Source organism: Tupaia chinensis, unplaced genomic scaffold (genome assembly GCF_000334495.1).
Source record: "Tupaia chinensis unplaced genomic scaffold, TupChi_1.0 Scaffold000617_2, whole genome shotgun sequence".
In the NCBI taxonomy this organism is placed as follows: Eukaryota; Metazoa; Chordata; class Mammalia; order Scandentia; family Tupaiidae; genus Tupaia; species Tupaia belangeri.
Window position 1 is genome coordinate 1,723,655 of NW_006160137.1, and position 16,020 is coordinate 1,739,674.

Genomic DNA, 16,020 nt, shown 5'->3' on the forward strand with positions numbered 1-16,020 from the left:
TATTATTTATCTTTTAATTTAACCAGAGAGAGAGAGAAAGGGAAAGTGAGAAAGCAAGCTGCTGGTCCAGGACTTGAACTGCGGTCAGCCAGTTCAGCACCTTAACCACCACGCCACCTGCTGGTCCCCCAAGATGAAATATTAAAAACAGGAAAAATGCAGTAGGGTTTTCATAAAACATATTTAGTGCAACAAATGGCGCTTTATTCTGGCTTTTATTTGTGTGTGTGTGTGTGGGGGGGAGGGTGTTGGAAATTACCGCGCTTTTATGAGACAGTGAAAACCATGGGTTGACACTGTGTTTTAAAAATTGTTTTGTTCTGTTTTGTTTTAATTTAAATATTGCAATACTATGTTTCTCCAAAATTCTGTATCTAAACTAGTTCGTGAGTAAAATTCAAAATTCTGGGAACTACAGTTTTAAACAACTTCTGGCATTTATAAGATAGACATAGAGTCTAATGTTGTACATATTACTCCACATACTAATTATTTCTTTTATTGTTGTTTTCATTTAACTTTATTTATTTATTTATTTATTTATTTATTTATTTATTTTAATTTGACTAGAGAGGGATAGGGTTAGAGAGAGAGAGAAAGTGAGAAAGCAAGCCACCAGGTCCGGGACTCAAACCACGGTCAGCCATAGGGGAATCCAGCGCCCTCAACCACCACACCACCTGCTGGCCCTCGATTATTTCTTGTATATACGCACGTCCATGTAGGAAGACTGATTTAACTTTTAGCTGAAATCCCTATATAGTATTTCAGTATTTTGAATACATGATCGATTATTCAGCCATGCCCGTAAGGTTTTGCATTGGATCTATGACTTTATTAGTGTAAATCGCTTTATCCAAATTAGCTTTCTTTCTCCTACTTCCCATTCAGGAATTGTTTCCTCAGGATATAGTTCCCGAAGGGGAATTTATGGCAATGCATTGTTCTGGTTTTTATGTGTTTTGTTTTTATTATCTATCCCCAGATTGTGGCAAAAAGACAACATACAATACTACAACATTTCTTAACATCCCAAGCAAGTATGGGTTAGAATCCATTCTGTTAATTTCTCAGACAAAGTTGTCTCCATTTTCTCTCCCTGAGTGGCTAGTGAGGGTAAGCCTGTCCCTTTGATAATACTGTCTCAGATCCTCTGTGCTCGCCTCTCCGAACCACTTCCTGGGAGGACTTTGGGTTCTGACCTTTGGCATTTCAATTCTTTATATTTTGGATGATACCCATTTAATCTTTTAAATGGTCCCATTCTTTTCTCCTATGCTGTGGCATTCCATTGAATATTTATCCTCCTGCCTTCGGATGGGCTATTTTTCTTTTCTTCTTCTGATATTCTGGCACATCTATCTTTGCGTACGATGATTTTCTCCATTGCTTCAGTGGTCATAAGTTTATCTTCCCTGTACAGCTGGGTTAAAAATGCCATTCCATTTTCTTCTGGTTATTTCAGAGATAAACATGGTGGAAACCGAGAGCAGAGGACTTTATACTCTGAAATGAAGAGCTGCAAAACTTTCCAGTGTGGATGAGATTTGTTCGGAAGTTCCCAAGGTGGACCTATTCACACCCTAAAATGACAGATTTCATGAAACAGCCACCTTCTTGGGTCAGGAGTGAGGGTAGACTGTTAACTGAGTATTGAAACTTTCAGCTCACCCTAGAAGGGTTTTACACCCTAAAATTCTCCCCACTGCCAATTTCACTTAAAATTACTTTTCAGCAAGGAAGGTCATCTACTTACAAAAGCAATCACCAGAAGAGATATCCTGTCACCCAGGAGTGAATAAACAAACAACAAAAACAAACCAGCACTTTGGAGACATTTCATATTTTTCATATAATGAAACTCCATGGGCCATTTCAATAATGTCTCCCTTAGATAGATAATGGAATGAAAACCATGATATGTGATCAAGAAAAAAGCGTGTACAACACCACTTGCAAACTTTAAAGCATACTATATAAATAATTTTTACGTAACTATATATGTACCATATAGGGAAAAAAATCTGGACGTAATTCTTTGAAGGATTAATAGTGGTTATCAATAGGGAAGCAGGATGATGGGTAATTTTGGTTTTCTTCTTTATACTTTTTTTTTGCAATACACATTTGCATTATATCCATAATTAAACACCTCTATACATACATGTACATAAAAATATTTTTATTCATTTTTTTCTTTTTTTGGAGGGGTTTTTGCTATAGGGTGCGTGCGCTCACCAGACAGAGAGAGACAGAGAGACAGAAAGTGAGAAATCACCCCCTAGGGGGGATAGCCACACCGCAATCCCTTCTCCTCCGTTCTCCTCTCGGGATCTTGGGCACACACGCACACGTGCCTGGCGTGAGTTTAAGCCACCGGGTCCGGGACTCGAACCGCGGCTGACTATGTGGGAGTCCAGAAACATAGCCATTATGCTAACTGCTGGTCCCAAATATTTTTATTCTTTTAAAAGCTGACTTTATCATAAATGGAGGTTAAAAATAAACTTTGGCATTAAAATGCATCTAATGCTACTAGACATCAAGCCAAAGTGCTTCAACTTTTATTTCGCCCACCGATCACTAATTAACTTTTCCCCATATACACAGGCTGCCTATCTGCATTTATAACAGAAAGATTAACAGGGATTCGTTACAATGAAAAGAATTCTCAAAATACCTTGATCTTATAACAGCCTTTAAAGAAAAAAAGGCTATAGTCTCTAAAATACTAGACTCAGCAAGATGATGGTATCATTCATAATTAAGTTTTATAGAAACTTCCTGTTACATTTATCTAATACACTCAGCGATAATGATGAAATGATGTTTAACGTTTTTCTAAAAAATATTCTGGCAAGAGGAAGGGTGGTGAGTGGAAAATAAAAACAAATGAAACAAGAATAGGAAGTTGAAACGGCTGAGGTTGGGTGACTGGTACATGGGTACCTTACTCTGCTATTCTGTGTGCATTTGAAGTCTTCCATAAGTGCTTTCCAAAAGTGCCATAAAAAACAAAAGCAGGCCAGCCAGTGACATCAATGCTAAGGTTGCTGGATCCCAGAAGGCCAACTGTGTCGTGTGAGTCCTGGACCTGGAGGCTTGATAAACACACGAGGTACACAGGCATTCATGCCCAAAATCCCAAGAAGAAAATGGAGGAGAGGGATTGTGGGGTGGCCATTGCTCCAGAGGGTGCTTTCTGACTCCCTGACCCTTCTCAGTCAGTCCAGAGAGCACGTGTATCCAATAGCAAATAAAAAAAAAAAAAGAAGAAGAAGACGATGACACATATACATGGGCAGAATCGTTCACCGTTACGGCCACCATAATAAATTAAGTTAATAGTCATTTTTCTTTAATTTACATATCAGGATAACTATTTCATAGTGAGTATTCTACATGAAAATGAAAAAAGAATTCTGGCTCTATCTTTTCTTTAGCAAGCAGTACAGAGAATATACATGTAAAATCTATCAAGAAAAAAAGTGTCGTTCATATGCATCTACAGATTGGCTTCTGAAGATTTGGGAATTTTCTGTCTGGCCCAGCTTCAGACCAAGACACTCAGCCAATAGAATACTGTGTGCTTCATGGCATGTAAAAAAGGAAGTTAAATGCATGCTGACTTAAGTAGCAGCAGACTCTGGTCTAAAAGTCCCACTCTCCAGTGTGACAGAGGAAGGGCTCTGTTACCTGCTCTAAGAGGACGGTGAACTACTCTGTATCCAAGCAAGCTGCAGGACAAAAACCCCAGGACTGGGGGCCGTAGGTGGTACGGTGGTTAACGCACTAGACTCGCATATGGCCAACCATGGTTCGAGCCCTGGACCTAGAAGCTTGAAAATCACACTGGGCATGTGTGCATGTGTGCCCCAAATCCTAAACAGAGATTAGAGGAGAAGGGATTGTGGCATGGCCATCCCCGTGGCTGGGGTAGGGGGGTGGATTTCTCACTTTCCCTCTGTCTGTCTCTCTCCGGGGAGTGCATGTGCCTTATGGCAAAAATAAAACTTAAAAAAGGCACTCGAGAGAAGTTAGGCACCCAAGACCAATGGCAGTTACTTCGGATACTCTGCTCTCCGTAACAGTTGTAAAGGAAGATAATACTAAGGATCTGGGATCCTCAAATGGATAACTTCCCAGTGTATTCACAGCAAAAATAAAGCATAACCTCCCATCGCTCTGAGAAGACACGGTTCATTATTATGAATGATCCTGTATTTCCCCTGAGAGGTTGCCTACGCCAGTTTTTTCATTTTACAAATGTAGAAATTGAGGTTCAGAGGTGCTAGAAGCCTTGCTCTAACAGTCTCCTGATTGAAAAGACAGTGTTGTTTTCCTGCCTTGGAGTATGTCTCTGAGGGTAGGAGGAGGTAAGCACTTCTTAAAGAAAGCAAACAGGGCAAGGCTAGCCCCTCTGTGCAGTGATTAAGCACTGTGCATTGGGAGCTGGATCCCACATGGCTGGCCATAGTTCAAATCCACCTCCCAGTGGCCTGAAAAACAGACCAGTCACATGTGTGTGCATGCACAACATTCTGTCAGGAGGAAGGATTGTGGCATGGCCATGCCCCACTAGGGGGTGCTTGCTTTCTCTCTCTCTGGTGAGCATCGACTCTCTATCAATTAAAAAAATTGTGTGTGTGTGTGTGTGTGAGAGAGAGAGAGAGAGACAGAGACAGAGACAGAGAGAAAGTGAGGTAGGGTAGAACAGAGGAAATTGCTAACTTTTAGGTCTACCCATTGCTGAGTATCAAAACACCTTAAGTTAGCTGATTTGGTCAAGAGTTTGGACTGTCCTGTCTTCGCTATGAGCATTGGGATTTTAAATGACTCACTCCTGTTTACACCCACATTTTTGAGGGCTCATGTCTTCTTCTTTCTAAGCTCTGACAGAAGCCTCCTAATCACCTGCTTACCCTGAGAGTTAATTCTTCGTTAAAACCATGGCTGTGTGTCCGGGAGGTTTGCTGCTGGTCCTCTCTCTTCATAAGTCAAGATGGTACAAAGGAAGAGGAGCTGGCAGAGTAACAATCACAGCCCCCACCTCCACGGGTCACTTAGCCTAGGAGAGAGCAAAGCCTACCTCTCTGACTTCGTGAAGCTGGCCAGGATACTGACTCTTGGCTCTTCGGGCAGCTGCAGGCGACTTGTGATGCGTGATTGTGACAACACCGGGGGCCCCCGCACTGAGGTGTCTCTGGCTACAGGGAGACGCAGAATTGGGTGTTCCATGGGGGAGCAAAGTGAGACTTCGGCTTCGGGAGCTTGGAGCACTCTAGAATAAGCAACAGGTGTCAAAACTCAACAACTGACCTGCAGAATACAACCAAGTGTTGGCTTCCAGTTATTTTGGCTCAATCACTCCCCTCCATCTGTTTAAAGGGATGAAGGCAGGAGGGCATGCCTATAACAACACTCCATGCCTAAATCCCACAGACACTTAAGAAAGACAATTCCTATAAACGGTCCTTCGGTCTCATTTCCAGTTGTGTCTCTTATCCTACACTATGGCCAGGAGTAGCTCTCCAAAATCTCCCTAGCCCCAAAATACCATGCCTCTACACTTCCTATTCCTTCTTCCTCCAATGCCCTTCCCCGTTGGCTGGCAAACTTCTCTGAACCTTCAGCTTGGTGTTCGCTGCTCCGTGAAGCATCTCCCTGGCTGTCTTGACCTCTGTGCTACTTATTCCACTGCATTAAAACCATATTCACTGTCTAACTATTTTTATAGAGTCTCTCACACTCATCTTGATAGTCCCCAGGAAGTGGCATATAATGATCGTTCAATTTACTAAGTGCTGAATGACTGTTTTGTGCATGAAGAAGTGAACTAAATTATCCACCAGTTAATCCTCATTGGTCAGTTCAGCATTTATGGCTCATCCTATCGTTGTATTAATATATAACCCACAGGACAGTCAAGATGGCGTCTCAAGGGGCCAGCAGGAGGCGTGGTGGTTAAAATACATGGTTGTGGTTTGAATCCCGAACCTGGTAGCTTGGTTTCACACTTTCCCTTTCTCTCATTCTCTCTCTGGTTAAATTAGAAAAATAGTAATAAATGGAATCAAATCAATAAATTTTGGGGGAAAAAAGATGGCACCTCAACTTAGTAGAGATAAATTTTTCTTGAAGTGGTGCAGAGATAACTGCAGCTATCTGAAAAACAAAGTTGGATTCATCTCTCAGATCAAAGACCCCAAAAAGATCAAAGATGTAAGGAAAAAAAAAAAAAGCATTAGATGAAAAATGTAGCCAAGAGGTAGGGAAGGCCTAACACTTTGAAATCCAAATGCCATAAAAGAAAAGCTTGATTCATTTGAGTACCTAAAAACTGAACACTTCTGCAAGGGAGATAAACCAAAAAACCACTACTACCACAAATGAAGACAAATGATAAGCTAGAAAAAATATAGAGCTGCAAACTACAATTAAAATTAATCTACTAGCCCAGCCATGGTGAGGCAGGCAATAATGTGCAGCAGTGTGCTACTGGAGCCATATGGGAGGCCCTAAGTTCAAATCCTGGGTCAGCCAGACTCACGAGGGACACAATACACCCAGGATCTCAGCTAGCTGGAAGGCTGGGGGTGGGACAATCACAGCAAGATGAGACCCTGTCAAGAGCATCTGACCTCTCTTATAAGAGAAAGAAGGAAAAAATATGACTTGAAAATTAAACTCTTATTAATGTGAACAGATAGTTCACCAAAATAAATAAATTAATTAAGCTACATGAAACTATGTTCAACTGTACTCTTAAGATAAACATAAATTCAAGCTATATTTAGATACCATCTTTCACCTACCAGATTGGGAAAACTCTTAAGTTGAAATACGCAATCTGTCGACAGGGCCACAGAGAAACAGCTTTGGGGAAGTAGGAGGAGACAGAAACCCCTGGAGTGGGCAATCTGGCAGAACTGTCACTGTCACAAATGCACTCCCCTGTACCCCGGCAGTCTCCTGTCTGGGAACGTATCTTCCAGATATACCTGCACCCATGCAAAATGCCAGATGTCCCTGTTCGTCACTGAGCAGCATGGCTAATGGCCAACGATGGCACACGACCCAAATGTCCACTGGTGTGAGACAGTTAAATAAATTATGGAACACCTACATAATGGAATAGTACTGAAAAGTAGTAAGAGGAGAAAGGTCTCTCTGAGTAGATCTAGAAAAATCTCTCTAATTTATACAGTTAATTTAAAAAAGGAAGAAAGAAATGAATTACAGAATCATTTTAGTGTGTGCAGAGGGTTTTCAAGAGTTATTCACTTTAAAATGGCTTAAAGAAATCATTCAAAACACAAACACCATCAGGAAAGATAGACCACAACTAATTACTTGCTTATTTGTGGACAAGCAGAGATTGTAAGGGTAGTAACAGAGAAAGAAAGAGATTTTCATTGGATCATGAAAATAGAGCATACATTATGTTGGCCAGCGCACGCGCCCTACAGTGAAAATCTCTTCAAAAAAAAAAAAAAAGAAATCATTCAAAACACAAACACCATCAGGAAAGATAGACCACAACTAATTACTTGCTTATTTGTGGACAAGTAGAGACTGTAAGGGTAGTAACAGAGGAAGAAAGAGATTTTCATTGGATCATGAAAATAGAGCATACATTATGTTTTTTCACTTTGAACCATGGGAATGTATTACCCATTCAAAAAAAAAAAATTTTTTTTTTAATTTGCTACAGGGTGGGTGCACTTTGCTACAGGGTGGGTGCACTTGCCAGAGAGAGAAAAGGTATTTCCACAGGGGACAGCCACGCTGCAATCCTGTCTCGTCCACTCTCCTCTTGGGGTTTTGGCCATGTATGCACATGTGCCTGGCATGTTTCTCAAGGCATCAGGTCCATAGTTCTAACCATGCCATCCGCCACATGGGAATCAGCCACCTCAACCACCACACAACCTGCTGGTCGGCCCCCAGTCTAAAAAGCTTAAGGGCCAGCCCATGCTGTGGTGGTTAGGGCAGATGGATTCCACATGGCTGTCCTCATGGTTCGAGTCCCAGACCCAGCTTGAGAAACAAGCCAGATGCATATGCATGTGTGCTCAAAATTCTCCAAGGGGAGGGAGGGCAGTAAGTAGTGTGGTGGTCAAGGTGCTGGACTCCCACATGGCTGACCACGGTTTGAGCCCCAGACTCAGCAGCTTGAAAATCACACCAGGCACACATGTGTGCCTGCCCAGTGTCCCAACAGGGGAAGAGAGGAGAAGGGATCGTGGCGTGGCCAACTCCACTCAAGGGTGATTTCTCACTCCCCCCACCCCCTCTCGTGAGCAAAGGCACATGATGGCAAAAGTCAACTCCACTCAAGGTGATTTCTCACTTTCTCTCTCTCTCTCTCTCTCTTTCTCTCTCTCGTGAGCAAAGGCACATGATGGCAAATATCAAAAAAAATCTGAAATGAGGGAGAGATGAAATTACTCCCATGGGGAGTAATTTCTCACTTTCTCTTTTTCTTTCTCCCGTGAGTGCAAGCACCCTCTGGTAAATAAAAAAAAAAAAATTAATTCTGCATAAACCATACATCCTAATTGTTCCTCTACATCACTTGAGAAAATGCAGCTAGATATGTTGGGATCATGGCAGTTTTTGTAGTTCCATTCCAAATATTTATACCTACTACGTGCCTGGAAGAACACCTACTGTGTGTGTCAAAGGGAAACACAGCTGGAGCTGGCTGGATGGTACAGTGGTTAACCGCTAAGCTTCACAAACTGGATGCCAGATAGCCAGTCATGGTTCCAATCTCAGCCCTGGCAGCCTGAAAACACGTACCAGGAGCACGTGCATGAGTGCCCATAATCCTAGCAGGATGGCAAAATGGAGGGGAAAGGAGTGAGCTGTGACCACACCGTTTGGAGGGTACACATGTGCCCCCCACATCCTCTTTCTGGTGAGCACACTTGCCCTCTGGCAATTGGAAAACAGGAGAGAGAGAGAGAGAGAGAGAAAGAAAGAAAGAAAGGAAGGAAGGAAGGAAGGAAGGAAGGAAGGAAGGAAGAAAGAAAAAGAAAGAAAGAAAGAAAGAAAGAAAGACACCAAAAAAAGAAACATAAAGTGTATGAGACGATCTTTCACCTTACTTGTTTATAATTTGTTGCAGCCACACGACACAGATACAGAGACACACCCAAAGTGTAAGGCAGCTGTAGCAAGGGCTAACCTGTCAATCCCGTCTGAAAATGCCAAAGAAAGGAGAGGAGAAAGACCAGCCAGGGCCGATGGCATCAGAAAAGGATGCTCAGAGGACTGGAAGCCTGAGCAGGACTTGAGAGGACTGAGCAACCCAGATAGCCCGGATCCGCAAATCCGTCTGGGCACGAACTGCTTAAATGTTAATGACCCATCACTTCACCAATCACCAAAGGACTGGGGAGTGGGGTGGAAATGGGGGTAGATACCAGAATTTGAGATTTTTCTCAATACTATATATATATGTGTGTGTGTGTGTGTGTGTGTGTCTGTGTGTGTGTGTATATATATATATATTTTTTTTTACTTGCCAGGGGGCATATGTGTTCACCAGAGAGTCAGGAGAAAGAAAGGGAGAGGAAAGAGTACCTCCCTGATGAGTTGTGATCACACCACAATCGTTTCTCTATCCTGTCAGGGTTTTAGGCATGCACACATACGTATGTGGTATGTTTTTCAAGCTGCTGGGTCAAGGACTCGAACCATGGGGTTAGCCATAAGGGATCCAGCTCTCTTAGCTGCTAGGCTATGAACCTAGCCTGGAATTACATAGATCCTGATTGTGATCAACTACAACGATCGTCTCCTTCAGCTCCAGTCTTTTCACTTGGAGTGTGGAGGAAGAAAGAGGCTCTTTCTTTAATCCTTTAATAAAAGTAAATTTGCCTAAGCATTAAGAATCCACTGAAACACATTGATTGTTTGAAAAGCTTATTCCAACCCAAGCAAAGACTTTTCACTGGACTTGGAAACCAGACTCAGTTTCACTCCTGCAGCTCCACAGGACCTCAGGTGAGTTATTTAAGCTTTCTCATTAGGCATCCATTTCCAAATCTTTAAGAAAGGCAGACTAAAATATTGATGCTTAAAGCCATCATGAGATTAAATTAGGTCTGCCCGTAAAACGCTTAGCGCAGTACCTGACGTGCAGCCGCTGCGTGCCAAAGCTTGTTTCTTCCCATCACTTAAAACTTGATCAATGAAGGCCTTATTGATTTTTAAAACGTCGCTTAGCACAAAATAAGCAATCACTGACCTCCATATTTTCTACAGGGTCAAAATGGTGACGGAGCCCACGTACAATGAAGTACTTACATGGTCCGCAATTCCATACCAAGACTGGAGGGGAGGGCTGGCCCCTAGTGTGGTGGCTACACACTGCACATAGAAAGCCAGATCCCACATGGACAACTGTGGTTCAAACCCTGGTCCCAGTGGCTTAACACACACACTGGGGGGAGAGGCAGCAGGTGGCGCAGTGGTTAAGGCATATGGTTGACTGTGGTTCAAGTCCCAGACCCGGTGGCTTGAAGCTCTCGCTGGGGGCGAATGCGTGTGTGCCTAATATCCCAGTCATCCCCCCAGGGGGCTGATTTCTCACTTCCGTCTCTCTGTGTCTTCTGCAAGCTCACATCCTCTATAGCAAAAATCTCTCATTAAAAAAAAGAAAAAGACAGAAAAAGACACTAGGTGCATGTGCACACATGCTCCAAATCCTGATGGATGGAGAGATGGAAGAGAAGGGAGTCTGCATGACCGTGCTCTGTTGCAGAGTTCTCCCTGCCCACCTCCTGCCCAGCACACACACACATACCCTCAAGTAACTAAAATAAATAAACAAAGACTAGGAACCCAGACACACACACACACACAAACACACACACTCGTCTACATAAATTCTGAGTCAAAATGAGGATTCTTCAGCAATGAGAGGAAGCCATCTTTGCATTCAACACCTTTGCCTGTAGTAACATCGCCCAGAATGGCAATAAATCAAAGCCTTCACCCAGGAGCCAAGTCACAGCTCTGCAGGTCTAACTCCGTGGTATTACTTAATGATAGTCGTTCGAATTCAGGAGCAGTAAACCTAAGTCAAAAAACCTTGGGAACCAGCAGTTAGCGTAATTGCTAAGTCGCTGGACTCCCACGTAGTCGACCGCGGTTCACGTCCCGGACCCGGTGGCTTAAAACTCACGCCGGGCTCGTGTGCATGCGTGCCCAAGATCCCGAGAGGAGAATGGAGGAGAAGGGATTGCGGCGTGACCATCCCCCCTGGGGGGTGATTTCTCGCTCTCTGTCTCTCTGTCTCTCTCTGTCTGTCTGGCAAGCGCACGTGCCCTATAGCAAAAAACCTCTCAAAAAAAAAAAAAAAAAACTTTCATTTTCCATTAACGGTGGGATTCTCATGGTTTAACTCACACCTGGGACTCCTTTCAGGGTCAACGCAAGCATGTCTCACTCCTGGCAAATCCCTGACGGAATGAGAAGTCAGGGGAAAAGGCGAGAACAGGCCACTCACTGCAACCACTACAAAGCAGACAGTCTTTCCAAAAATGCGGCTTCCCCAGAACCTCCAGGCTTTGTTTTAAAGTTGTGCATGGATGTCGTAAAAACAGTTCCTTGCTACTAATTTCAACTCAAATATTAACAGGGCCTGGGGACAACATGGCAGGGCTATGTTCCAAGTACTGACTTCCATGGGGGCGACAGAAATGCCGAGTGTGCCACCTGGAAAACCGGAGTCAAGACTAAGAAGAGTTACTTCCTGTGGGTGCATCGCCCCTTCACGCAGCCATCAGCTGTTCATCTGGCTGTTCTTCATGTCGCCTCCCTCAGGACCCACCTGCCTGACCGTGGGGTGATCTCAAAACAGCGTGTGGGAGCCGGTAAGACAGAGTGGGGATCCTCCAGGCCTGTGCAGGCAGCACACACATGATTGTGGGGAATATTCGGCCTTTCCCTCCCATTCTTCATTGGACTCCTAAGTGTCCCAAGACTGTGAAGAGGGGACAACACACCCAATTTTTTTGTACCTACTGCACAAAACAGGCAAGAAGATAACACACTGCTGTTGCCTTAGAAAACGCTACCTCAAAGTATGGCGCTTGGGCAGGCTGAGTGCCCTCAACTAAATTAGGACAACGAAGGCCTCAGAGCAGCCCCAGGACCAAGATCTGAGTGACCTGCTGCCCACCTGTCTCTTGTCCCTCAATCTTCCCTGCCTCAAGTTTCAGGAACTAGAACTCCTCTTTCCAAGGCAGGCCCCGGAAACTATAGAACTCCTCTCCCCCTAAGCCAGCCACCAGGCCCAGAAATATTACTCGAGCCTTCTTTCCCAGCCTTCTTGTCCAAGAGCTGGCCATAAAGAAATCCTCAGACCCACCCTCATCTGATAGTAGGTCACGAGATCCTCATTCCAGACGTTCCCTGACTAATCCGTCTGAAATCTAGTCATAAAGTAATTTTGTGACCAAAGTTTCCTGAAAGTGGGTCATAAGACCCTCATTCCAGAGGGATCTTGCCCTATCCCCAGGCGGAAGGAATGAAGGAATACTACAGCAAGGCCTCAAACAACCTGGATGAGGAGGCCATGCTGGGTTTCCTCACCTCAGTGCACCAGCATTAAATTATACCCCTTTATCTAGTCCGGTTTCTACATGGCTGTAGGAATATGTGTAGGCTTTACACACGAAAATGGGTAGTTTTTCCTACATTTGGGGTCTTCCTTTTGTTTTGTTTTGTTTTGTTTTGTTTTGTTTTGAGAGCTTTTTGCTATAGGGTGCATGCACTTGCCGGAAAGACCGAGAGAGACAGAGAGACAGAAAGCGAGAAATCACCTCCCAGGGGGGATGGTCATGTTGCAATCCCTTCTTCTCCATTCTCCTCTTGGGATCTTGGGCATGCACGCACACGCACCGGGCATGAGTTTATGCCACCGGGTCTGGGACTCGAACCACGATTGACAACATGGGAGTCCAGCGACATTGCCATTATGCTAACTGCTGGTCCCAGGTCTTCATTTTTTAAGGCTTCTGCAACACATAAAACTTCAAAAAATGTATTATACTGGTGTCTGGCTAACTCTCCTTTTCTCTCTCTCTCTCTCTCTCTCTCTCTCTCTTTCTCTCTCTCTCTCTCTTTCTTTCTCTCAGCCAGAAGGAACATGCATTCAACAGAGGGAGCCAGAGAGAGAGAGACGGGGAGAGAGAAAGCACTCCCCAATGCACTCTGTTGACGCCCCAATCCTTCCTCCTCTTTTCCTCCATCCTGTTGGGATTCTGGGCATGCACATGCCCAGGGCATCTGTCAAACTACCAGGGCCGGGATTCAGACTGCAGTCAGCTCCCTTTACCCCAAGGTCACAGAGCCAGCCCAACCTGTCTTTTGTCATGGAAGTGTTGACTATGACCCTATGAGGAGTAAGGAAAAGAATCACACCCATCTCACACCTACATGTGGAGAAGAAAAGGCTCACCAGAAAGGCCGTATCTAATCCAGGGAATCTGGCTGAGAGGAAGAAGTCTAGCCTGGCTTAGCGTAAGAAGCATGGGACCACCCAAAGGTTCCTGTACGCTTCTACTGTCTAGAAGAACTAGCTGGTCCTACCTGACAGCGTGGGGGATCGGTTAAGAGCACGCTTTCTCAAGTCAACGGAGTTCACATGAGGACTCTACCATTTGCAATCTGTGTTGACCTAGTAAAGAAATGTGGGTGTTTTCATTTCTAAAATGTGTTACCTACACCTCGCTGGGTTGTTAGAGAATCAAATGGGAAAAGTACATAAAGCATTGGCTACACAGTAAGCAAGCAGTACATACCATCATTACTAATTTAATAACAATGAGGCCTGCAAGCGCTGCTACAGGGGAAGCTTGTCAAGTGATGCCCAGGTCAAATGTTTGGACTTAATGACTGTTTTGGTACATAGTGCCTTAGGCAGACATGGTCTTAAGACTTCCCTGATATTGAAAAAGTAATAATAAATAAAAGGATAAGCGTTAATAATCCTAATTGCTCAAAAAAATTTCTTCGGGGGGAATGTACTTAAAATATGTGGAAACGCAAATGCCTATGGATTTCCAATACTACATGGGTAGTAAAAGTGAAGAAGTGGGTTAAATAAATGATGGGCAATTTCCTACTAATACGTGGAATAAAATACAAAGTTTCATTTTTTAAAAAATTTTTTAAGAGAGATATTTGTTATTGCACACTGCACTTTCCAGAGCAAAACAGAGAGACAGATAGTGAGAAACCGCGCTTCAGGGTGATGGCCACATCACAATCCCTTCTCCTCCATTCTCCTCTCGGGATTTTGGACATGCATGCACACGCACCTGACATGAGTCTGAAGCCACTGAGACCAGGACTTGAACTACTGTCGGCCATGTGGGAGTTCAGCAATGTAACCATTATGCCATCTGCTGGTCCCCAAAATTCAAGGCTTTAAATAGAGCAAATCATCAGCTAGTCCTAAAAGCCTCTTTAAAAAATGTGTCAAAACGTTGTGATTGTTGGAGCCAGCAGGTGGCAAGGAGGTTAAGGTGCTGGATTCCCACATGGCTGGCTATGCAGTTCAGGTCCTGGACTTAGCAGCTTAACAATCAAGCTGGGCGTGCGTGCGTGCCCAAAATCCTGAGAGGAGACTGGAGGAGAAGGGATTGAGGTGCGGCCATGTTCCCAAGGAGGTGATGTCTCACTTTGCTGCTTTCTCACTTCTAAAAAAGTTCATGAAAAATAAATATTATGGAAAAACTATATGTGAATTTTAAAAATATTTTTAAGAGATTTTTTTTGCTATAGGGCATGTGTGCTCACTGGAGAGAGAGACAGAGAAAGTGAGAAATCACCCCCCGGGGGGGATGGCTATGCTGCAATCCCTTCTCCTCCATTTTCCTATCGGGATTTTGGGCACACATGCACATATCCCTGGTGTGAGTTTCAAGCTGCCAGGTCCAAGACTCGAACTATAGCCAGCCATGTGAAAGTCTAGCACCTTAACCACTATGCCACCTGCTGGCCCTTTTTAAATTTGTTATTGGGCACATGCGCTCACAAGAGAGAGAGAGAGTGAACCCCGCCCCAACCAATGGAGAAGACGACACTGTAATCCTTTGTCCTCCATTCTCTTCAGATTTGGGCAACTATGCACATGTGCCTGGTGTTTTTCAAGCCACTGGGTCTGAGATTTGAACTGTGCAATTGGCCATTTGAGATCCAGCCCCCTTAATCACCATGCCACCTGCTGACCCTCAAAAAAATTTTACAGCAAAATAAACTCACTTTTTTGTTATTCCCAAAGGGCACCTGCTTACCAGAGAGAGACAGACAGACAGACAGACAGAGGGAGAGGGAGAAAGCACCCACGATGGGGCACGGTCATGTCACAGCCCCTTACCCTCCATTTGTTCATCCTGTAGGAACTTGGGGCGTGTACACAAATGCATGTGGCATGTTTTTCAGATTGTTGGGGTAAGGGTTCGACCACACAGCTGCATTAACCACCAGGCCACAGAGCTGGCCTTAAATTGACACTTTAATTCCATTTTCCACAAACTTTTTAAAGTCACCTTGTACATGCAAATGCCAGGTCCTTAAACAGTCATTGCAAGCAAATGACCGTTACAGATCCATTTCCAAGGAATACAGGGAAAGAAAATGACATCTTTAGTTTTCCTTTCCTTCCATCATTTTCAGTGCCCCCCCAATATAGATCCTGCCGACTCTTCTGGAACAGCTGACCCCACCACTCTAGAACCCCCTAGCCGCTTCTTTCCAGGTCCAGCTTGAAGGTCCCGACTCTGCAGAACGCACTGGCCTTGTGCGCTCAGTCCTGCTACCACACAACCCCCTTCTCTCTCATTTCCCCCTAGGCCCACAAGGGGGAGTCCAGTGAGACTTCAAAACCTGCCACCCTCTAGCTTTGTATCTTCCACTCCACACCCCCTTTTCTTAAGACCTTATCATTTCAAGTACCAGGACTCCTTTTAAATGCTTCATCCTGAAAGTATGAAAAAC

The 16,020-nt window shown here is 44.1% G+C and overlaps 1 protein-coding gene across 1 annotated transcript in view; it reads right to left on the reverse strand.

Moving 5' to 3' along the window:
- The window catches only part of OSBPL10 (oxysterol binding protein like 10), a gene marked incomplete in the record, with an annotated part of 330,123 nt that overhangs the window by 156,619 nt on the left and 157,484 nt on the right, over positions 1–16,020 (reverse strand). The window contains 1 exon segment of the mRNA XM_027775946.1: positions 5,090–5,281. Within this exon segment, the coding sequence (XP_027631747.1) occupies positions 5,090–5,281 (192 nt within the window).